This window comes from Adiantum capillus-veneris, chromosome 13 (assembly GCF_014529385.1).
Source record: "Adiantum capillus-veneris isolate H3 chromosome 13, ASM1452938v2, whole genome shotgun sequence".
NCBI lineage: Eukaryota > Viridiplantae > Streptophyta > Polypodiopsida > Polypodiales > Pteridaceae > Adiantum > Adiantum capillus-veneris.
The window spans coordinates 36,934,844-36,960,207 of record NC_140943.1 but is presented as its reverse complement, the minus strand read 5'-3'; the positions used below and the strand labels follow the sequence as shown (position 1 = coordinate 36,960,207).

At 44.1% G+C, this 25,364-nt stretch overlaps 1 protein-coding gene across 1 annotated transcript in view; it reads left to right on the top strand.

Moving 5' to 3' along the window:
- The first annotated feature begins 3,271 nt into the window (after window positions 1-3,271).
- Window positions 3,272-25,364, top strand: part of LOC147443819 (uncharacterized) — a 53,538-nt gene continuing 31,445 nt past the window's right edge. Inside the window, exons 1-2 of the mRNA XM_086526616.1 lie at window positions 3,272-3,430; window positions 3,512-3,614. Coding sequence (XP_086382742.1) covers window positions 3,378-3,430; window positions 3,512-3,614 — 156 coding nt within the window. The 5' untranslated portion in view covers window positions 3,272-3,377. The remainder of the gene's footprint in view (window positions 3,431-3,511; window positions 3,615-25,364) is intronic.

Below are 25,364 nucleotides of genomic sequence, written 5' to 3'. Positions count from 1 at the left end.
AGAGAGAGAGAGAGAGAGAGAGAGAGAGAGAGAGAGAGAGAGAGAGAGAGATTGTATGCAGGTGTAGGTCATGTGCTAAAAACGGCACACCTTTCAATGTATGTTTTATTATTATGAGGGTACATACTATAAGGATCACATAAGTGACCCTAGGGGTGGTTCACACCCAAAGAATAAAATAATGTACAAAAGTGGCCAGAGGGACTTTAGACCCAACAACCTCCCACTTAAAGGCCCAATGTGGTACCTTTAAGTAACTCCCACTAAGTGCAAGCAATGCTAATGTTGTGTCTTAGCAAGACACTTAGTGAGAACATTTGCAGGATTATCCTGTGTTTTTACCATTGTCAGTGTGACAAGGCCACCTTCTAGCACCTGGCGTATAAAATGGTACCGCACATCAATGTGTTTGGTATGAGCATGGAGCATGGCATTCTTGGCAAGGCATACAACACTCTGACTATCAAAATCAAGCACTGGAGAATGAGTTGGAAGACCAAAAGTCCTCACAAGACGGACAAGCCAAATGGCTTCTTTTGAAGCCTCTGTGACTAAAATATATTCACCCTCTATAGTGCTCAAAGCAACAATCTTTTGCAATCTTGAACACCAAGAAATAGCTCCACCAGCCAATGTAAAGACATAACCACTTGTAGATTTCCGAGTGTCAAGATCACCTGCCATGTCTGAATCACAGAATCCTCACACAGATAATGTACCCTTTCCATAACATTTGCATGTGTCCTGTGTACCTTTCAAGTACCTGAAAATGCTTTTCATTGCTTCCCAATGTGGTTTGCCAGCGTTAGACATAAACATGCTAACAACTCCCATTGCATAAGCAATATCCGGTCGTGTAGCAACCATGGCATGCATCAAAGACCCACAAGCTGATGCATAAGGAATACTTTTCATAGCATGGACAACTGCAACATCTTTTGGGAAATCATGCTTGCTAAGCTTTGTGTGTGGAGGTAACGACACACCAAGAGGCTTACCATCAGCCATATTAAATATCTCAAGCACCTTTTTGATGTACTTGTCTTGAGAAAGGAATAAAAGACGCTTCTTTCTATCCCTTGCAATGAAAATACCCAAAATATGTTCAGCTGCACCCAAATTTTTCATAGAGAAAGCTGAATTTCACTCCTTTTTCAAAGCATTCAAAGTTTCCTTATGCTTGCTTGCAATCATCATATCATCCACATATAGGACTAGCACAATAAGACTACCATCAAGAGCCTTTTTAGTGTAAAGACAATGATCTGCATGACTGCGTTTGAACCCATGGTTGAGCATAAAAGTATCAAATTGTTTGTACCATTGCCTAGGGACTTGTTTCAACCCATACAAGTTGCATTTCATTTTGCATACCAAATGCTCTTTCCCTGGAATGACAAAGCCCTCAGGCTGCAGTATGTATAGCTCCTCATCCAAGTCACCATGTAAGAAAGCAGTAATTACATCCATTTGATCCAACTCCAAATCCAAGAGAGCACATAAAGCAAACAAAAGCCGGAGAGTAGTCATCTTTACCACAGGTGAAAAGATCTCTTAGAAGTCTATGCCTTCCTTCTGTGCATAACCCTTAGCAACCAAACGTGCTTTGTACTTGGGTTTGTCATCAACACATTTGACCTTATAAACCCACTTGTTAGGAATATCCTTCCTACCTTTGGACAAAGGTACAAGCTCCCATGTATTGTTTGCATACAGTGACTGCATCTCAGATTTCATAGCAAGCTCCCACTTACTTTTGTCTTCACAAGACTGGGCCTCTTTGTATGTAAGAGGCTCCCCCTCATCTGTCAACAAAATGCAATCCATACATGGTTGAAACCTATGTGGTTTCCTTCTAACATGTGTAGACCTTCTCACCCAATGATCTGTATCAATTGGTAATGGGTCTACATCGTCCGAAATGTGCACACCATCAATTGGCGGTTGATTTTCAGCATTACCTCGCTGCTGTAATTCATTTTCAGCATGTTGATCATGTGGTGTAATCCCATTTTGTGCATCTATTTGTTGTCCATTGTCTTCTGGTAATTGCACAATAGGTTGCTGCTCATTTTCAGCTTAGCATGCAAGCAAATACGACTGATAGGTAAACTACCATTCTAGAAAGGGTCAAATTTGGGTAAACTAGGACCTGATTTGGGTATATCTCCTATGCTAAAACTTTGACAAACTTCTCTAGCACATGGGAACTAGCTAGGCCCATGGTAGGTAAACTAATTCCAGAAAGAGTCAAATTTGGGTAAACTAGGACGTGAATTTGGTATATCTCCTATGCTAAACTATGACAAACTTCTCTAGCCCATGGGATCTAGGCCCATGGCATGTAAACTAGTAGGTCAAATTTGGGTAAACTAGGACCTGCCTTAATCTATCGCATCGCCAACTTTCAATGCGAAGGATGTTACTTAGAGCATCAGGATTTGGATAAGATGATGTAGTCATCAACCCCGCAAGGGACCCGTAACAAGAAACTTAGACAATATATAAGCATACATAGGATTGAAGGGGTGGAAATTCAAAATTACATGCATGCCGTAGCCTTCTTCAATACGTTTTTGAATGCATGCAAGACGCTCTCTAGAGGATGCATGGTAGGCCGTCATGCGCTCCTTCACCATCCTCTCCACAAACTCTTGCTCTGGCATAGTTGTAAACTCGGGCTTTAGCTTGTCCCACTTCCCTCTTGCCCGAAGACAATGAAGGTGCTCTGCCTTCTTTGCATTAATTGCAAACTTCCTCTCTTTGCCCTCAAACCTTTTCTTTGAAAACTCTTGCCACCTGGCATTGTCGGCTCTTGATTGGGGTGCCTTGGCTCTTGAGCCCATGGAGGGGTGACCAACCTTCCGTACGAGGATGTAGACTTCAAGGCCATGCTCCCTCTTGAGGTGCTTCTCCATCCGCCACCTTACCAACTCAAAATGAAGCCGTCCAGGGCACTTGTTGCTTGCACGACACTGTTGGGCAAGCTTCCCATCGGGCAAGAACACCTGCACATATGGTAATGGCATAGAAGGCGAGGAGTGTCCGATGCTGTCCCCAATCCCCTTCTCGGCTTCTTTGCAAGCATCGGTTGCTCCATCTTTTCTTTTGGGTAGCTCTGCCTTTGGTTTATTACCTTGCCTCTTGCAGGTCGTGGCCTTACTGGCTTTTTGTGGCCAGCCATGGGCCCATGCCCAAAAGTGATGGGCAGGCACAAGGGCACTGGGCATTGTGTATCCAGCCTTGGATATGCTAAGGGACAGAAATGTTATAGCCAAGCTGTAGACTCAGATAATTCGCCATGTGGCATTGAGGCATTGAGCACGACAAGTAGACGACGCACAGAGAGAGAGAGAGAGAGAGAGAGAGAGAGAGAGATGGGCAATAAGCAGGGCCGATCCTCTAGTCCCGAGTTCTTATCAGCGTGTAGGTGCGTCGCTGCTTCTCCTCCTCCTCCTGCTGTTTGAGTCCCGGTGACTTGTTTTGATCCACTTCAGTTTTTGCTGCATAGGCGTTTTTCTACGTCCGAGCTTCAAGATCTGCGAGCTCTCTTTGTCTCTTTGGCGTCCCAGTCGAGGAGTGATGGAGAGTTCATCAGCGCCTCTGTATTTCAGGTGATACCGATGAGAACTCTCTCTCTCTCTCTCACACACACACACACACACACAGGGGCTTGTATGCGTACAGACAAGTCCATGCATACATGTTCACCCATGTGTTTTTGCACACACAGAAACACACAGGTGCATTGTTTCTTGGATGCTTCTCTTGATTGGAGAAGATGTATTGAAAACTCTAACAAGGATGTTTTGGTCATCAAAATTGCGATGGCAACTTTTGATATGGCCTCTTGAACTCCTCTTTAAACACCTTTGAAACATTTATTTGAAGGATGCATTCTTAGTAAAACAGTGCATTGTTTAGTGAGAAGCTGTAGCCTGATTGTTTAAAATGAAGTGTTTACAGTTCGAGTCTTATCAAAGCGGTGCCTATTAGTTTCAGAGCTGCTTGCAAGGGCGTGATCTTGCGCAGGTGACAATTGGGTTTCTTGTGATTGAAAGCCTCTTCATGCACGTCTTTGCTCTCACACACCCTCCTCTACACCTCGCAAGGCTGATGTCAGGGTTTCTTCCAATTGAAAGCCTCTTCATCCACGTTTTTGTTTTGCCGCCACCCGCAGCCCCCCCCACCACACACACACACACACACACACACACACACACACACACACAAATCATCATATCTTAGTTTTTCACATGCGTGCCTCTTTGACATAGACACTTGCCCACGTGATCTTCAATGGGGCAGGCACATATAAAGCCCCCCATTCCCCCTCTCGGAGGGAATCTGTTGTAGCCTCGTCGACCAAACTTGCGAACTGCACTATTTGACTTTCTCTTTCGCCATAAGAGAAAGTGAGCTTAGCTGTTAAGGTCAATTGTCATCACTGGGCAACCTCAATCATTTGCAAGAATATTGGCGCTCTTTCGAGTAGAGGAGAAGTTTACGATTTGGTGCAGGCACGGCTTCTTGTGGAGGTGGGCAAGATCATAGATGTAAAAAACTTGGCTCTTAGATAAGATCAGATTGAGTTTGAGAGCTTGGACATAGTTGTGGTCAGATCCTGCCGTTGATATAGGATCCGTTGATGCTACTACGGAGGAGATGAACTTTTTGAATTTTGGTTTCTTGCCTGGCCTGCACCGGACTACTTTCCTTGTTACCTTGGCTTAATGATCTCGTTGGTACCTTAGCTAAGTCCCCGCATACCGTTGTTTCAATTGCACGAAAATGGTAGGGATCCTCAATGTTTGAGTCCTTGTTTGAGACTCTCTTCCAATAGTACTTCTTTTGATAGTGAGTGGTTTGTGGATCAAGCAGTTAGTTGGGTACTCGTGATTGTCATGTATACTGTATTTTCCATCATATGGGGCATGTGGCAAAGCTTGCCCTCATTGAAAACCTCGTCCGTCTCAATGAACTCGGGCTTAGACACAAGCTAGCATGTAGCATCAGACATCTGTATTTGTAAACTCATGCAATCCACAACAAGAGAAGGCAAGCTTTCCATTAAAGCTTCAACATCTACACCAACTACTGACACACACACTATAAGTCACAATGAGAGTGAGAGGCAGCCCCAAATGGCGTTTTGCACGAATTCCAGCTTGAGGTGGCTTGGTTCGACTTTGTGAAGCCTCTGGTACTGCCAAGTGTCCACTATGTAATTTGAGTTAATTTCCTAATACCCACTGACTTATAAGTGGAGCGAGGGGGCCTAAACGGCTTTGAGCTAAGCCTAGACACCCTTTAACTGCTAGGATTCCAGTGCCGGTTTGGGCCGACCAACTCGTGGCGACAAAGCCTTCCCGTCTGCGGGTGAAACTCTCGGCCATTGGCTGTTTCACACTGGCCACACAATGTCCGGACATTTGCAACTTCAAAAAGAGGGTCTCAAAAAATTAAATAAAAATCATTGGAAAGAAACCAACAACTAAGGTTAGTAGTTGCCACGTCCTCGTGACAGTAATTAGCAGTTGCCATGTCCTTGTGACATACCCCCCTCTTGAAATCGCAAACGTACTCGATTGCATGCCATATATACATGCCATTGATGATCTTGTGTTGTAAGCACGCTTTTATCATTGCATGTACCTGCAAGAAAGCTCATGACACATAGATACAAATGACTTAATGAGACCTTCATACTTTTGTCATTTCCATCTATAATAGAAGTGAGCATAGGATACTTGAAGAGCGATGCACACTTTTATTGCACTGAATCCGTATGTACATTTGTTGTGCTAGCTCCATCATTACCCCCCCTTTGCACATGTTGGGTTGGGGCATACGTAGGCTGAAACCCAAAGGCCTCAAGGTAAAGCTGCAATACATTTGGTGACTCTGACAGCTCATGCTCTTCCATCCACTTTGCATCCATACGTGGATAGTTCTTGAACTTCACCAAATAGCATCTTGCAACTTGTCCCTTTACTTTTCTTTCTTCACGTGCTAAAATCTGCTCAGGTACCAAGATCTCATCGAGTTCATTGACTTTTGACTGATCTCGTCACAAACTGATGACGTGGCTGGCCCTTGAAATGCACCGACAAGCTAACGTGGCAGCAAGCCCGGAAATCGCACCGCAAAACACGTTGACAGGCTGATGTGGCAAGTCGTACGGATTTTCGCTATTTTCGTTGACATGCTGATGTGGCAGTATATGGACTTTTTTTGTCTCAACAATCCATCGCAGAAGTGCACACCTGTGGCAGAAATCCACAGAACCACCCATTAAACCGGCAAGCAAGAAACCTTCTTCTCCGAGGATGTTTACAGAGAGAGAATTACAGGAGGTGGTTTAGACACAGATCAGTCGGCTTTTGGACGCGAACAATCAATCCAAAAAGCAAGTGAAAAAGAATAAGAAGGGGATTGACTACCCTGGTTATTTGGGCCGTCGATCTTCTTTTGCATCTGCAAGAAAGCAGAAGAAGTGCGTACGATTTGAAGGACTACCAAGCTCTTCTTCTTCTTCTTCTTCCGACAGTTCTTCTAGCTCTTCTGACTCGAGCGAGGAGGACAAAAAAGGCAAAAAGCGAAGCAAAAAGCAAAGCTTCAGAAAGGCCAAGAAAAAGGCAAAGAAACCCAGATTTCACCCAGTTTTTGACAGTTCTACAGAGGAGTCGTCCTTTGACAGTTCGGACTCCGATGACCATATGTTTTATGCAAAGAAGCAACAATTTTTACAGAGTCAACCAATATGACTTCCTTGAAGACAAAAGCAAGAAAGTAAAAGAATTCAAAGAAGGTGGACAGTCGATTAAATTTGAATCCTTTTCTGGGTTCCGAGATGCTCCGAGGGCTTTGGCCTTCATTCAGTAGTTTGACATAGCCCTCTCTGGAGGGCACTACTTTGAGCACTCCAAGATTAGGAGGGCTACATCTTTCTTCAAAGGAAATGCTTGAACATGGTGGTCCACTCTTCTTCTGAGGAAGAGTGGACCAAGATTAGGAGGGCTACATCTTCTTCAAAGGAAATGCTTGAACATGGTGGTCCACTCTTCTTCTGAGGAAGGAAGATCCAGTCAAATGGTTGAAATTCAAAAGGCTTTTTATTTCTTCTTGGCTGACTCGGGAGTATGAACGAGATATACGGACCGCTTGGAATCATCTTCGGATGACCAAGGGAGATTCTTTGGACGCTTATTGGGAGAGATTTTGGAACTCTTTTCTACCAACCTCTTCATTTAAGAAGGTCTCTTTTAAGGATCAGATTAAGCGGGTTTGCTGCGGACTCCCTATAGAGATCCGAGACTACTGCCTCGAACAAAAGTCGAATTCTATTCAAGAATTGATGGGTCATGCGAAACGGAGTTTTGCAATACATTCGGGAAATTTGACTTACCCCACTGATGAGATCTTGACTCAGAGAACCCAACATACCTCTAACAATGAAAGTAGAAAGAGACAGAGTTCCTAAGAAAAGAAAGATAAGGGTATACGACCCCGGCTCACTCTTCGAGAGAGGACCAATTACATCAAAGAAGGGAAGTGTTTTGGTTGCGGGGAACATGGGCACGTCTCCGCAAAGTGCCCCAAAAAGGCACAGCATGAACAAAATGAAGACAGGTCAGAGAGTTCGAGAGCAGTAGAGGAACGTGGCAGAAAAGGCAAGATGAAAGTAGGACTAGTTTCAGATTGCATGGGTAGTGACCCAAGCCTGATTGATGAAAGTACAGAACTTTGCCGAGCTTGGGGCAAAGTGAAAGATCAAGAAGCCCTGATTTTCTTTGATGGAGGAGTCAAGGCCAACTTCATTTCACCCGAATTGGCGGCATGGCTCGAGATTACACCCGATAGTATGGAACCACTAGCAGAGGCAGTTCTAGCGGCACCCGGACGGGACATAGCCATTACACCTCATTGGTAAACTTCGGTTGCATTGTCGGGGGTATTTGGGGCATGAGGACTTTTACATAATGCCCTTGGAAGGTTGTGATGTCCTCCTAGGAGTCCCTTGGTACCATAAGAACAACGTCGTGGTCGATTATCGGGCTGTACTTGATGTAAAACTGAAGGGCGAGTCTATCCCTATTGTATCGTCTTCGGCCATTTCCAAAATAATGAAATCCAGTCTCTTTGTTTACTCGATCTACTTGAAAGAGTTAAATGATGAACAGAGAAGGAACATGTCTGAACTTGATAAAGAACGCCAAGATTTTCTCCACACTCATGCCGATTTCTTCTCTGAGGGCCTGCCAGGCGAGTTGCCTCCATCTCGACTTGAGAATCACACCATTGATCTAATACCTAGAAGCACACCACCGAACCGGCCACCTTACCGTGTTAGCCGAGCCCAAAATGAAGAGATTATGAACCAAGTGAAAGACCTTCTGGAAAAGGGTCTTGTCCAGCCGAGTACTTCACCCCACTGCTCTCCGGTGTTGTTGGTTTTAAAGAAAGACGGACTGATCTTGGAGAATGTGCATTGATTATAGAGCTCTCAATAAAATCACCATCAAGAACAGATTTTCGATTCCAAGGATCGATGATATTCTTGACCGACTTCAGAAATCCTCTTGTTTCAGCAGGATTGATTTGAAAAGCGGATATCATCATATCATAATCGTGCCGGTGAGAGCGGATTTTTTGAGATGGGGCTCAACTCAAGGCTCCCACCAAACAACCACTCCGTGAGACCCTACACACGCAAATTTCTTAGGGGCACCACCCTCTTTTATGGAGAAAGAAGGAAACCAAAACAAACCATATACAACACACACACACACACACACACACACACTCACACCTTCCTTATGTGCTTCAACACAAAATGCCCTTCAACCATTCAACACACACTCCTTAAGCAATCCCTTTGAACACTGCACAAACTCACATGCAAAGATTGACCTTCACCATATTAGTGCTCATATACTTCTAAGAAAAGCAAGCACAAAACCTCAAAACTCAAAACACCATAATGCACAAATACTTGACAACTCCTTTCCTTTCCCAAAAGAAGAGACTACTTACACACATAAGGCAGCATGCATAGAGAGCTCTTCTCCATCTATGCAGCCCCAAGACTTACTTACACACAACATATGGAGAGAAGCCAAGCAAATAGACACCATGGTGCACAAAAAACTTTCTCAACAAACAAGCAACCCAATGAGCACAAAATATGAGAAGCTGCCAAGATATGCTTACCAATTTTACATGCGTTTAGAGCAAAAGTGTGACGACGACACCCCAATTGCAACAATTTGTTGATCAAACCATGAGATAGATCATTGAACTTGATATCCTTGCTCTCATATAGAATCTACAATCCTTATTTAGGGATGAGTATGATAAGAGAAATGTTTGCAAGAGAATGGTAGCAATAGCATATTGATGCTCTCTCTATGGTGCCGCTTATGATAGCGAGCTTAGGAAATGGATAGGGAGACAAGAGGAGAGAGAGATTAGGGCTTCCCTAACCTTAGAGGAGCTTATTTGCAGCAATGGAGTAGGTGTGTGTATTTTTGTGCTTGCCAAAGGGCCTTTTTATAGCTGTACAAGACCTTGGGTTAGGTTAAACTTGACTAGGGTAGGTAATTAACCATAGTTAGGTTCCCTTTTGACCATTCCTTCAATTATGCAAATAAGGGACTTATTTTTTCATTAAAAATAGCCTTTTAAGTCATGGAGGCTCCATAAGGGTTGATAATGTATGTGGGCCCCACCATGATGTCCCTCCAGTGGCTCCTGCAGAGTGTCCCCATCCTGTTTGTTGTGTCTCTGGAAGCATCTTGAGCCGACCCCTCCACATGCAAGTGGTTTTTTAACTCCCCATCGGTATTTTAGAATTTTGGAGTCAAGAAAACTTTTCACCTTTGTGGTTTACCTGATTGTAACTTTGACCTGCAGTAATAGTGTCCGCAGCACCTTGTTTTCACCATAACTTTCAGCCTGTAACTTAGAATTGGGTGCTGTAAAAGGCAAAGTTGACCTTCTCAAAGTGTTTAAGCTGATTTTGGAGTGTTCCTCAAGTATACCCACGAGCTAAGGCGTTCAAGATGCATCCAAAACACCTTTTGAACCAAGTTTCCTTGTAGGGGGACCTTTAGCATGCATCCAAGGTGTAGCATACTTTTTCAAAAGAGAATCCACCTTAAACAAATGAGGTAGGCTCCAATAAAGTTTGATTTATTGGGGATATACATTATATTTAAGATTTGTTGACCAACACAAGTAAATGATCCAAGAGTTGGGTCACATAGTGGTGGGGAAGGGAAGGCCTACAAGGTTAACCCTACCCTTGAGAGAAGATGGGTAAGATAAGTGCCCATAAATTATTTATTTACAAATTATGGGATGCAGATAGCTATTTAAATTAGTAAAGGTAATTAGTTATGCAGTAAAAAAACTAGGAGAGTAGAATTAAGTTTACTATTTACATTTAGCATGAAGAGAGAAATATGATGTAAATGCATAAAGATCTAAGAAGGGTAAGGTGTTTGTATGGAAAAAGGCTATTACGGAAAGAGAGAATGAACACTAGGTTAAAACTTTGATAAAAAATATATACATTTGAGTAGAAATGTAGTTCAAATGCAAGGTTACCATTTAACGCTACTCACCGAGAGATGATTGCAAGACGGCCTTTCGGACGAGCTTCGGTTTGTATGAATTTTTGGTGATGCCTTTTGGCCTTACCAATGCTCCAACGATTTTCAACCGAATGATGGATAGGATTTTCAGAGAGTATAGATCATTTGTCGGCACTTTCTTTGATGACATTATAGTCTTCTCCAAGGATGAAGCAGAACATAAGACACCATCTGCTACAGGTCTTTCAGGCATTGCGAGATCACAAGTTAGTTATCAATGCCAAAAAGAGCGAATTTTTCTTGGACACTTTTTGGGACATATCGTCTCAGCAGAGCAGGAGTACAGATGGACCCGGCCAAGATTTAGACTACACGTGAGTGGCCCGATTTAATGAATGTTCATGAAGTTGGAAGCTTCTTGGGCTTGTGTTCTTACTACCAGCGGTTCATTCGAAAGTTTGCAGAGGTATCTTCCCCTTTGCACATTCTGACACAGAAAGGAGTCCCTTTCTCATGGAGACCCACAGGGGTGACTGCCTTTTAGACATTGAAAGAGAAATTGACTACTGAACTAGTATTGACTTTGTCGGATTTGCAAAAGTCATTCGAAGTATATTGTGATGCTTGTAGTCGTAGTCTGGGTGCTGTTAAAGATTTATGAGAAAGAGCTACTGGCAGTGATCCATGCTCTTACTCAATGGCGGCATCACCTACTCGGAGCCGATTTTACGGTCTTCACTAATCATCAGAGTTTACGCTACTTCTTGTCACAGAAGTAGCTTTGGGAAAAGCAGATGCGATGGGCTAACATCTTGTCACAGTTTCACTTCCAGATTGTCCATGTTCAGGGACAGAAGAACTTGGTGGCAGATGCTTTGTCTCGGAAGCCGGTAGTCTTGGCTATTTCCGTGATTCACCATAGAAGCTTCGAGGACATGGTTGATCGGTACGCCACAGATACAGATTTTTCAGATGTATTCGAGATAGGATGGGGAGGTAGTAGCAGGATATTCCATACGGGATGGCTACTTGATGAAGAAAACGACGTTGTGCGTTACATAGCCGTTGAGGGAAAAGTTTTTGATAGAGTGCCATTTTCCACCTTTTACGGGTCACCGCGGCATTGACACCACCTTGAAAGGTGTGGAGCGTTACTTCTGTTGGCCGAGACTCAAGAAGGATGTGGACAACTTTGTACGCTGTTGCTTGGTTTGCCAAAGGTCAAGTTTGACAAGCATAAAGCACAGGGATTGTTACAACCTTTTCCCATTCCGACCCACCCCTGCGAAAGTATCGCAATGTATTTCATTTTTGATCTCCCGAAGACACAGAGTGGGCATGATGGCATTTGGACTGTCATTAACAGATTTAGTAAGCAAGCTCACTTCATTCCAGTGAAGAAAACAATCAAGCCGGATCATTTAGCGAGACTTTGTATTGCTCAGATTTTCAGATTACATGGCATGCTTGAAATAGTGTGTGACAGAGATCCCCGATTCACAAGTTTGTTTTGGAAGGCTATTTGGGAGAACATTGGTACACGGTTGCAGTTCTCGTCATCTTTCCACCCGCAAACAGATGGGCAATCTAAGATTGCAAATTCAGTCGTACTGGATTTATTGAAGTCTTACATTTCTGATCAAAAGACTCAATGGGAAATTTTTTTGCCCTTGGTGGAATTTACCTACAATAACACCATCCACTTTTTGACAGGGAAGGTGCCATTTGAGATCATTGAAGGTGCTCCGAAGGATCCACCTAGATTTTTGAAGCCGACGAGTACACAAGGGACTTGGACACTGCTTTTGCCAAGGTCCGGGAGGCTCTAGCGAAATCTCAGGAACGACACAAGAAGGCAGCAAATCGACACCGTTGCGATTTGAAATTAAAGGAAGACGATTGGGTGCTCTTACGTTGAGAAGGCACGCCTAAGAAAGAAAAAGGAAAAGGAGCAGCTTTTTCCAAAGCTTAGTATGGCCCTTTCCAGATAAAAGAAAAGATAAATGATGGCTCCTTTAGAATGAAGTTGCCCGATACTTGGAAGATTCACAATGCATTTCATGTGAATCTATTGAAGCCTTTTAAAGGCGATGTGTCCGATGATGGGGAGCCAGATGAGCAACGCAAAGTGGAGGAAAGCAAGGAGATACTCTTTTTAGAACAGATTTTGGCACACAAGGATAGAAAGATAAAAGCTAAAGCAATTAGGCGGTTCTTGGTTAAATTCAAGAATTATCTTGCATTGGATGCGAAGTGGATGGAGGAGGATGACCTAGTAGATACTCCCTCCAATTTTGGAACTTTACCTTGAAGCATTCAATTTAGCTAGTCTACTCCGATAGAACCCCGATTTCAGCATGGGTGAATCTAGTGCAGCGGGTTTACACAAGAGGGGAGTCACTCCGCTCCTTTTCAACGGATTACCCGATTTTGAATAGAGTCACTGACGTCCCTTTGGGTTTCAGGGATACTGATGGGCTGACAGTATTATGCTGTATGACTTTATGAACTAAAATTCCCGAAAATGAAAATGAAAATGATTGATTTGTACCTGACTTGTTTGAGTGCAGGAACTGAAAGCCGAAACGACTGTAGCATTTCAGTCTCATGAATCTCTATAGACATGATTGCAATAAGGATTAGTCAATCGGGCATCTATGAGGTCCAAATTGGATCTAGATGCGATTACTAAATACGTTGTCGATTAATCATGGTCTGAAATTTGGGATGAATTTGTATGTGATTTGTCATATGATGTCCTGTGATGTCCGGCGATGTGTCTGTCGATTTGTACAAGTGCTAGATGTGTTGTGTCTAGTGCGTCGGTACTAACAGTCAGTGTCTACTAAGACAGTTTATGGCCTTTGTCGATTTTGCAGGCATAATCGAGGGCGATTACAATTCTTTCAAGAGGGGGGTTATGTCATAAAGTGGTGATGTGGCAGGCCCCTGAAATGCGTCGACAGGTTGACGTGGTAGTAGGCCAGTAAATCGTGCCGCAAAACGCGCTGACATGCTGACGTGGTAGGCCGTATGGATTTTCGCTATTTCCGCTGACATGCTGACGTGGCAGTGTACGGACACCCGTAAATTACGCTGGCTGATTTTTGGCAGCTTTTGGACTACAGTTGCTTTTGAGTTTACGAGCTTTTGAGTTTGAGATTTTGGGGCTTTGCTTTTGGGCATCCCTTGCAACAATAAATTTGGGGCCAATACCTCTGGGCATAGAACTACGCCGGGCCGTGTCGTCTTTTGTGAACTGTTTTAAAGTGAATCTTTGCAGTGTCGCGGTAGAATCTAGACCTGGGTTGTCCAAGTTTGCTACGCTTCGTGTGGCATATCTTTTGGCACATCACTCACAAAGGGTCTTAGAAGACTCATGCGAAACGCATTATGAATCTTCCAAGTGTCAAGCAATTTCGGCCTATAAGCAACATCGCTAATCTTATCAAGCACTTGAAAAGGTCCATAGTAATGCATGCTGAGCTTCGGAAACAGCCTTTCCTTGCCCTTCATCTTCTTTAACCTTGCCTTTTCAAACCGTAAAAGTACCCAATCACCAAGTGAAAATAGTAATTCACGACGGTGACGATTAGTAGCCCTTTTCTGCTTTGCCCGAGTCTTCTCCAAGGCAGCTTTGATTTTCTTATACATTTCATCCATGTTCTCAACATATCGATCTGCCTCAAAGATCTTGTCCTTTGTATGCAAAATGGGAGGAACCTTTTTGCCATCTTCAACAATCTCAAAAGGTGCCTTGCCTGTGGAAAAATGCACCGTATTGTTGTATGCATACTCAAGCATAGGCAAATACTGTTCCCACTTGCCCTTAATATTTGACACAACATTTCAGCAGATCCAAGACAATAGAATTAGTCTCTTCTGACGGTCCATTAGTTTGTGGATGAAACGAAGACGAGAACTTGAGCGTAGTGCCCATGTTCTCAAATAATCCTCTCCAAAACAAACTAGTCATGCAAGGATCACGATCACTGACAATCGATTGTGGCATACCATGGTACTTAAACACATTGTCCATGAACAACCGTGCCATCTGGTCAGATTTTATCTTCTTCCTGACAGGAATAAAATGGGCCTGCTTGCTGAATCTGCAAATAATGGTCCATATACCATCATTTCTTGTTGGTGTTTTTGGAAGATCAAAGATGAAAATCCATAGCAATGCTTTCCCATGGCTTATCCGAAATCAGCAGTGGCTGTAATAACCTTGGTGCCTTTTGCATGTCAAACTTGACCTTTCGGCAAATCACACATGCTTGCACAAAGGATTCACATCTCTCCTCAAAGTAGGCCAATAAAAGAATGTCTCTACCGCTTTAACTGTCGCATCAATACCACGATACCTTGCATATGGTGGGACATAACTTTCTACCATGACGTTATGTCGCAATGGCCTAGTGACACCAAGTCTGCCATGCATCATCATAAAACGGTCTCTGAGGAGGTAGTGCTCATGGCATTGTCCATCTTGCAATTGTTGAAGGATCCTTGCAAAATCTTCATCAATAGCATACTGTTCCTTCATGTCATCAAGCTCATGATGATGAAGGATTGACATGGCTGAAATTTGTGGCTTTCTTGACAACGCACCGGCCACAACATTCTTCTTGCTTTCCACATGCATAATCTGGAAGTGTAACATAGAAAGAATGTTTGCCCATCGCATATGCTTTACGGATAACTTTGACTGTGTCAAGAAGTATCGCAAGGTCTGATGATCTGTCTGGACAACAAAATCAGCACCTAACACGTAGTGCATCCAGCTAGAGAGCGCATGAATGGTGGCCAATAGCTCTTTCTCATAGATTTGAGCTACTTTCTCATAGATTTGCATAGTCTTTTCTGGACCTTGCAAGATTCTTCTCTCGTAAGCTACTACCTGACCATGTTGCATTAGCACTGCTTTGATGCTATTGCCACACGCGTCACACTGGACCACAAATGACTTGACTTCCTAAGATCTGGTAAAACAATCATGGGATCTGAAGTCAACTTTTCATTTAAGAGACTAAAAGCTGAAATCTCTTTTTGGGTCCATCTGAAAGTGACCTCTTTCTTTTGCAAAGCGCGAAGAGGTGAAGCTATCTCTGCAAAATTCTTGATAAACCTTCTGTATGAGCACAATCCCAAGAAGGTTCGGACATCGTGCAGAGTTTTTAAGTTTGGCCATGTCTTAATAGCTTCAACCTTTGCGGGATCCATTCGGACACCATCCTTTGACACACTGTGGCCAAAAAAGTGTCTCTCTTCCGAGAAGAATTCACTTTTCTTAGGAGTGACAAGTAACCTGAACTGTGCAGTCTTCGAACACAATGGTCAAGTGATGCCTATGCTCCTCTTCATTTTTCAAATAGACTATTATGTCATCAAAGAATGTGCCAACAAACTTTTGATGCGAGCAGAAAATCCTGTCCATCATCCTATTGAACGTAGCTGGAGCATGTGTAAGACCAAATGGCATCACTAGAAACTCATAAAGACCAAATGTCTTCCTAAACGCAATCTTGTGCACATCCTCTGGCCTTATACGAATTTGATGGTACCTACTCTTAAGGTCTATCGTGCTGAAAATTGCAGCACCCTCTAAAGAGCACCCTCTAAACGGTCAAGAATATCATCAATCCTTGGAATAGGAAACCTGTTCTTGATGGTATTCTTATTCAACGAACGGTAATAATTACACATGCGCCAAGAGCCATCCTTCTTCTACACTAGGAGCACTGGGGAGCAAAAAGGTGAAGAACTAGGCTGAATCAGCCCCTTCTCTAAAAGCTCCTCAACCTGGCCCATAATCTCTTTCTGCTGAGCCGCACTAACCCTGTAAGGAGGTCTGTTTGGTGGGCTACACCCTGGCACCAAATCTATCGCATGGTCCTCAGGCCTCTTCGACGGCAATTGTGACGGTAATGAATCAAAAAAACAGTCATTAAACTCTTGCAAAAATGCTGACCTTTCTTTATCTAACACAGATAAATTTCACTGACAATAAATTGTGCTGCTGCTGTACGCCCCCCCCCCCCCCCCCCGCCGGGGCCATCGCTGAACACCTTCCCCTGCTTCGTCACGCGTTGTCCGCTGCCCTGCCCTACGCGTTGGTTCTGCTTGCTCTTGATTGCAGCCCGCTCCCCCTCGCTCGCCCTCTGCCCTCACGCGCCAGCCTCCAGCTCCCCCGCCATCACTGATCACCTCCTGCTCGCTGCCCTCTATCACCAGGAGGTGTATTTTATCTTTTGCCTTCTCTAAATATGTACTACGTATTTTTCCTTATTTTATTTTACTTGTTTTCCTGAAACCCTTGAAAGTGTGCAAGTGGACATTGCGTGGCCAGTGTGAAATGGCTGTGGGTGAACTGGTTTCTCACGTTGGGAGTCTAGGTCAGTTAGTCTTGGACTGGTCGGGCCAGTTAGCAGTGAGTTCTGATGAGTATGGAAGCCTGTGTGCCCCAAATGAAATCTGGGCCACTTGGAAAGTCACTTACAACTTTATAAGTGAGTGGGAACTAGGAAATTAACTCAAAGGGGCAAACTAGACACTTGGTAGAAGGAGAGCAACCTGCAGGACACCTCAGCAAGAGGCTGGGGGCTGATTTGACCTTCATAAGTGACCTAGAGTGTGTGTGTGAGTAGTGGGTGCAGGTTGACAACTTTAATGGAAAGCTTGCCTTCTCCTCTGTCTCATGTAGCGTGAGGATTTGCTCTCGTGCATCTCTCTCTCTCTCTCTCTCTCTCTCTCTCTCTCTCTCTCTCTCTCTCTCCTTTTGTAACAGACTTGGACACTCCAAGTCGAGAATCTACTGCGACACCACAAAAATTCACTTCAAATAGTTCACAGTTCACAATCGATTCGACACTGGCCTGGCGGAGTTCTGTGCCTAGAGATATTGGCCCCAGAGACTGGCGCCCCTTTCAGTATTTCTTTTTGTATTAATCTGCAACTCAAAGTACAAGCGAGTAGCCGGGACTCACTCTCAAACTCTGCGTCCAGATGCTCTGAGAAGTGAGAGCCCCAAACTACCAATTTTACAAGGGATGCTAAAAGCAGAGCCCCAAAATCTGAAAATACAAAAGCTTTGTAAAAAATAAAGCATGTTCAATCTTTTCTCTCTCAAGCCGTACTTGGCAATAAAGCAAAGCTTTTAAATAAAAGCTCTCTCTCTCTAACTCCTTGCGTAGAATCCCACACTGCCAAAAGCTGCCAGTGATTTCCGTAGAAAGCCGTACGACAGGCCACGTGGCAGGTTTCCGCAAATTGCGTCGCATTATCCGGCAGCCAGCCACGTCAGCATTTGCCCCAATCGGCCAGCTAGTGTACAAGGTAGCCACGTCACCATTTCAGCCAGCCAGGGGGTCCTTGCCAGAGTGTGTGTGTGTAATGGGAAGCCACGTCATCGAGTTGTGACATACCCCCCTCTTGAAAGCATTGTAATCGCCCTCGATTACGCCTGCAAAACAGACAAAAGCCATAAGCTGTCTTAGCAGACACTGATTGTTAGTACCGACGTATTAGGAACACACATCTAGCACATATGTATCAATCGACAGTCACATCACACGACATCACAGGACATCACTTGACATTACAAACCATCAGAGTTTACGCTACTTCTTGTCACAGAAGCAGCTATCGGAAAAGCAGATGCGGTGGACGAACATCTTGTCACAGTTTCACCTTAGTCAGCAAGCACGACAAGCACCTCAAGCACCTTAGTCAGCAAGCACGACAAGCACCTCAAGCTTAGGTCGGCAAGCTTAGGTCGGGTTCCCACCTCAAGCTCAGCCCTAGCTTGCCTAAGGTCAAAGGACTTTTAACACTAACCATTGGAGGTCTTTAGTGAAGCTAACCTAAGGTCTTTTAAGCTCCATTAGCTAGCCTTGCTCTTTGACAGACCGTCTCTCATTTGGACCCCTTTACCATTGGCCCCGTGGTGAGATAGATGTTGGGTTAAAGGCCTAAATAACCCCTTTTTGTACATTTTTATACTTTGTCCAGGTTCAATATGAACCTAGACACATTTTTAAAGGTCATTTATAATAAAAGTGGGAAAACCCAAAACTCACTTATTGAGTTTTTCCCAAAAACGTGAGCTCTCTCTCTCTCCCTCTTCTTCTGCTAGCGCTTCCTCTCCTGCTGCTCTTCGCCTCCCCTCTCTGCACACACACTGCACTTCCTCGCGTCCTCTTTCACTTGCACACACCGCCGCGTGCTCATCAACTGGTATCAGAGCCCATTTAGGGTTTGGCCCAAAACTTGCAAATGCTGATTTTCAGCCAAGAGGATAACTTTGACGTGAAGAGTTGCCATTTCATCGCCAAGGGATCGTCCCCAGACACTAGTGGGCCCCCGGGCTTGCACTTTTGACCTAAAACAGGCTGAAAACAGGTAAAATCAGCAAATTACAGGTCATTACAGCGAAATGCAGGTATTGCAAAGCATGTATTAAGGTGTGGGTTTGCATTCCCTCGGTCCCCACTGCCCGAAAACACTGAAATTACCGAAAACAGGTCATCAAAACAGGTGTTTCCAACAAATTTCAGATTTGCGCAGGTTTTTTGCAAGTGTATTTCGATGTATATACAATGGGGAAAGTGCAAATCGCTCTAATTTGTGCACATTGACCTCATCTTGCCTATGTATGACCATCTGTGGGCCAATTTCATGCAAAATTGATGCAACAAATTGGGGCTTTTGCTCATACATGCTTCTAAAGGCTGTGTTTTAGCCTTATGTATGTCCTGTGAGGGTAAAAACAACAAAAATTGTTGTTTTTGGGCACAAATTAGCTCGCTAAAATTTTCTGTGAGAAAATTCAGAACTCGATTTTTGTGCCTAAACTGACCCGTTTTGCCTCGAATTGCTCCTGTGACTATTTGGAGTTGTTGTACACATTCCTGTGAGGCTGTACTTCGTTTTTGGTGCGTTTTGCCCATAATTTCAGCAAGTTAGCTCTCCTTTTGTGCAACTATGGCGTCATCCTCCTCGGACGTGAAGAATCTCTTTGAGATCCGGCGCTTCGAAGGTACAGGTTTTGACCTATGGAAGGACATAATTCAAGGAATTCTCTTCCTTAAAGACTGTGAACAGGGCATTAGAGGAACACAAGCCAGAGGACATGTCTGATGATGCATGGGCCACTTTGAACAAGAAGGCCATTACTTACATAAAGATGGCCGTTTCTGACGAGATCTTGGTAGATCTCAAAGGTCTTATGACTGCTTTTAGTTTGTGGGCAAAGTTGAAGGCAACGTATGAAAATACAACGCCGGTCAATCAAGTGCATTTGATGCGAAAACTTGTTGGCATGCAATTGGATGAGTCAAAGAGCGCTGCAAAGCACTTGTCGTCGTTTACAGGTACTTTGTCGCAGTTGCAGGATTCAGGCATGCCTCCCTTTGATGATAAGCTGAAAGCTATCTTCTTGCTTATGACCCTGTCTGATTCTTGGGAGACATTGGTGGTTTCACTATTTAATAACCCCAATCTGACCTTTGATGGTGTTAGGGGTTCTATTCTCAATGAGGAAATCAGGAGGAAAGCAGGTGGAGAGGGAGGCAGCTCAGCCAACATCGTTAGAGGCAGGACAGAGAAGAAGAATAACTATGCACAGAGGAGTAAGAGTAAGAGCAAGGAAAGGAGAAATGCCAGCAAAGGCAAGGGTGATGTAACATGCTATCAATGTGGTAGGAAAGGTCACAAGAAGCCCGATTGCAGGTATTATAAGGCAGAGTTAGAAAGAAAGAAGAATGGCGGAGACAAAAAGAAAGAGAAGAAAGAAGTCAAGACAGATACACATGACAGCTCTAAGGACAAGGAGAAGGCCAATGTGGCCTCTAGTGTTGTTATTGAGGAGTTGTCAGATGTAGAGGACATCCTATGTGCTACTTTGTCAGCTGATGATGCTCATGAGTTTGATGCCTCTCTCTATATTCATACACAGGACATGCAGATCACTAAGAGTGATCTTATTGATGCTTTGTTAACTGTGAATGATGCATTGTCCCAGACTTGGATTGTTGATTCCGGTGCTTCATTTCATGTCACTCCTATCAAGGAGTGTTTCTCTACTTTTGATGCGGGCAAGCGTGGCCATGTATACTTTGGAAACAATCATGCATGTTCCATTGAGGGTATTGGCACTGTGCATCTCTCCATAGATGGCACAAATGAGCTTGTCTTGCATGATGTTCGATATGTGCCGGGAATCAAGAAGAGTCTGCTTTTTGTTGGTCAGATGGATATGCATGGTTACAACATCTTGTTTGATAGAGGGTCATGGAAAATGACTAAAGGCTCAAGGCTGATTGTAAAGGGCACAAAGAAAGGGACACTTTACTGCATGCATGGAAAGGCCGTGTTGGGCAAGTTTATTGCATTGGCTGAAATTAACTCTCACATGGAGTTGTGGCACAAGAGGCTTGGCCATATGAGCCAAAAGGGCCTTTCTAAGCTTTGTACTTTGAACAAGCTTGATGCTAAAGGCACAAAGATTGACTTTTGTAATGAATGTCAATATGGCAAGCAAGTAAAGCGTTCTTGTTACTCTGGTGTCTCTCGTAAATCTTGTGTGCTTGATCTTGTACATTCCGATGTATGTAGCATGCCTACTAAGTCTATGGGTGGTGCATATTATTTTGTCTCCTTTGTTGATGATCATTCTAGGAAAATTTGGGTTTATTTGCTTAAGTCTAAGGATGAAGCCTTTGCTGCGTTTAAGAGATTTCATACATTTGTGACCACCCAAATTGGTAGAAAGCTAAAATGCTTGCGTACAGACAATGGGGGGGAGTACACAAGTGCTGAATTTAACAAGTTTTGTGAAAATTTGGGCATTAAGAGGGAGCTTACTGTATTATACAGCCCCTCTTGTAATGGTGTGGCTGAAAGATTCAATAGGACACTTTGTGAGAGGGTGAGATGCATGCTGTCCACAACTAATCTCTCTCATGGATTTTGGGGAGAAGCTTGGAAAACTGCAGTGCATATATGCAATCGATCCCCTCACATGTCTTTGAAAGGTGACATCCCTGAAGAGGTTTGGTCTGGCAAGCCTGCTTCATATGATCACTTACGCATTTTTGGTTGCGAAGCTTTTGTGCATGTAAGACCGGAGTTGAGGAGTAAACTAGATGCGAAGTCCATTAAAGGCCTCTTCATGGGATATGGTGAAGAAGGCGAAATGGGTTACAGGATTTGGTTACCTCAACTCAAAAGGGTTGTGCGCAGCCGGGATGTTGTTTTTAATGAGGCAAGGCTGCTTCAAAACAATTGTGCCTTAAAGCATGACCATAAAAGGGTGAAATTTCAGCATGACCAGCCACCTGTTAGGCCTATTTTTGACCCTCAGGATGCACCACAAATGGCTGAAAATGTAGATGATCCAGTGGTGTTTGAGCCAGATGATGTTGGACAACAAATTGAGGCTCCTGAAGGGCATTTGCAGCCAAGAAACAATGCTGAAAATTATGTACAGCAGCCCATTGTTGATGATTTTGTCGTGCCACCTGATGTAAACCCATTGCCTGATAATGTGGATCATTGGGTGAGGCGGTCTACTCGTCAAAAACGGCCTGTGAGTCGATATGACCCCTCTTTGCATTACATTATGTTGACAAATGAGGGAGAGCCTCTTACGTATAAAGAGGCAAAGACATGTGAGCACAGCGACAAGTGGGAGCTTGCTATGCAGGAAGAGATTAAAGCTTTGCATGCTAATCATACTTGGGATTTGGTTGAATTGCCCAAAGGAAGGAAGGTTATTCCTAACAAATGGGTGTATAAAATCAAGACTGTTGATGCAAAACCCAAGTATAAGGCAAGGCTTGTGGCAAAGGGATATGTTCAAACCAAGGGCATAGACTTTCAGGAGGTGTTCTCTCCTGTTGTGAAGATGACCACTTTGTGTGTACTGTTTGCCATAGTGGCTGCTCTTGATTTGGAAATGGACCAAATGGATTTACATACCGCTTTCTTGCATGGTGATGTGGAAGCAGAGCTTTACATGAAGCAACCCGAGGGTTTTGTCATCCCTGGCAAGGAACATTTGGTATGTATGCTCAATAGAAGCTTGTATGGGCTGAAACAATCATGTAGACAGTGGTATAAGAAGTTTGATCGCTTCATGCTTAAACATGGTTACAAAAGAAGCCATGCAGACCATTGTTTGTATACCAAACGTGATGAGGATGGCAGCCCTATTATTCTTGTGCTCTATGTAGACGATATGTTGATAGCTGCAAAGAAAAGAAGCACTGTTGATGCTCTTAAAGGGCAGCTGAAATCTGCGTTTTCAATGAAAGACCTTGGGGCAACTGAACATATACTTGGAGTGCGTGTTACACGGAAAAGAGACAAGCGCCTATTGTATTTGTCGCAAGAAAAGTACATTGAAAAGGTGCTGGACAGATTTAACATGGCTGAAGCAAAGCCTCTTGGTGTGCCATTACAGCCATATGTTAAAATTTCCAAGGATGATTGTCCTAAGTCAAAGAAAGAAGCCAATGACATGCAAAGTGTGCCTTATGCTTCAGCTTGGTTCACTTATGTATGCTATGGTTGCTACTAGGCCTGACATAGCCCATGCAGTGGGAGTTGTGAGCCGGTTTATGGCTAATCCAGGCAGGTTGCATTGGGATGCAGTGAAGTCCATTATGAGGTACTTGAAAGGGACTAAAAACAAATGCCTCTGCTATGGTAAAGGACCAATGGAGTTGAAGGGATTTTGTGACTCTGACATGGCTGGTGATGTGGATACACGGAAATCCACAAGTGGCTATGTATTTACTCTTGCGGGAGGTGCTGTTTCATGGTGTTCTAGATTGCAAAAGATTCTTGCATTGTCTACGACAGAGGCTGAATATATTTCAGCCACTGAGGCTTCCAAAGAAGCTATTTGGTTAGCACGCCTATGCAGTGAGTTTGGTTTGCCTGCCAAGGCACCTATGCTTGGTTGTGATAGCCAGAGTGCCATATGTCTGGCAAAGAACGCCATGTTTCATGCACGCACAAAGCATATTGATGTGCGGTATCACTTCATACGAGAAGTGCTTGAGGATGGCCTTATTACATTGGTTAAGGTCCATACATCACAAAATCCAGCCGATGCTCTCACTAAGTGCTTACCCAAAGCACATCATCATCTATGCATAGAGATGGTGGGAGTCACGTAGCTTAAAGGCGCCATTTATGCCTTTAAGTGGGAGGTTGTTGGGTTAAAGGCCTAAATAACCCCTTTTTGTACATTTTTATACTTTATCCAGGTTCAATACCTGGACACATTTTTAAAGGTCACTTATAATAAAAGTGGGAAAACCCAAAACTCACTTATTGAGTTTTCCCCAAAAACGTGAGCTCTCTCTCTCTCCCTCTTCTTCTGCTAGCGCTTCCTCTCCTGCTGCTCTTCGCCTCCCCTCTCTGCACACACACTGCACTTCCTCGCGTGCTCTTTCACTTGCACACACCGTCGCGTGCTCATCAATAGATCCATAAGCACATGTCTATATTCTAACCCTTGTTCCCGTTTATTATCCCACATTAAATGATCAGTTTAATGTGAGAAAATCATTTGGGTTGGTTAGATATTAGATTTTGTGACAACCAATGTGTCTTTGAGGCATTTACAAAAGAGTCATTGTGAGTCCATGTCCTTCATTTTGCATGTGGCTATAGTGAGCAGGTCTTGCATGCTATGCCACAAAGGAATGAAAATCAACTTCTTGTAGAACAATGTGATATGCAACACATAGTATGTGAAAAAAAATACACCTTGGATCATATATGTGGCAAGCCATTGTTACTCGATGCATGATCCGTCTAGTGTAACAAACCGCACCCAAGCACTGTGTAGATCTCTTGTTCTATTTTGCCTCATGTGGTTCACTAGGTCGATGTGGCAAATGGACAGAGGAGGGGGAGCACGATGCTACGCATCCCTGAGAGGATCTTGCTGGACTCTGAGCTCAAAGAGCGAGTGGTGGCTCTTTGGACAGAGGGCTTGGACACGTAGGACTCCTGCTGACAGAGTGGCCTCTGGACTCGCTCAGTTTAGTCGGTTCTTTCTTTAAGAGTCTACGGCCCGCCTGGCTGCAGCGAGAGAGGAGCAGCAGCGTCTCCGACGTGGCGTTGCTTCCTTGCAGAGGATGCAGGAGCCAGACAGTCCCTGGTTGGAGGAGCAGTTGTAGCAGGCTCGCCAGGAGCTTGCTAGCACAGAGGAGAGGCGTCATGAGTTTTCTTTCCATCGACAGGCATCTCAGTGGACCCTTGCGGGTGACAGAGTGACGGGGGCATTCTTTGAGACAGTGGGACCCCGACATGCGCACGCCAGTGTAAGCCAGTTGAGGAGGCTTGACGGGTCAGTTGCCTCAGAGTCAGAGGACATGCGTGCAATTGCTACTGACTTTTACCGTGACTTGTTGTCAGCAGAGCCTTAATCAGAGCGTGAGGATGCATGCAGAGAGCAGGTTGGGGCTCAGATGCCTTGTCTTGTGACCGAGGAGATGCGCCAGATGCTTGAGCTGCCTCTTCTGCTAGAGGAGCTCCACGCGGCCCTCGGAGCACTTCCCCGTGGTAGTTGTCTAGATGAGGACGGTTTGACTCCCAGTTTTTTCTTAGAGTACTGGGACTTGCTTGGCTCGGACCTATGCAACGCTTTTCAATACATCTTACACACAGGAGAGATGCTTGATAGCATGAGTGAGGGCTTGATCTACCTCATTTTCAAGGAGGGTGACTCCTTGGATGAGATTCGGTAGT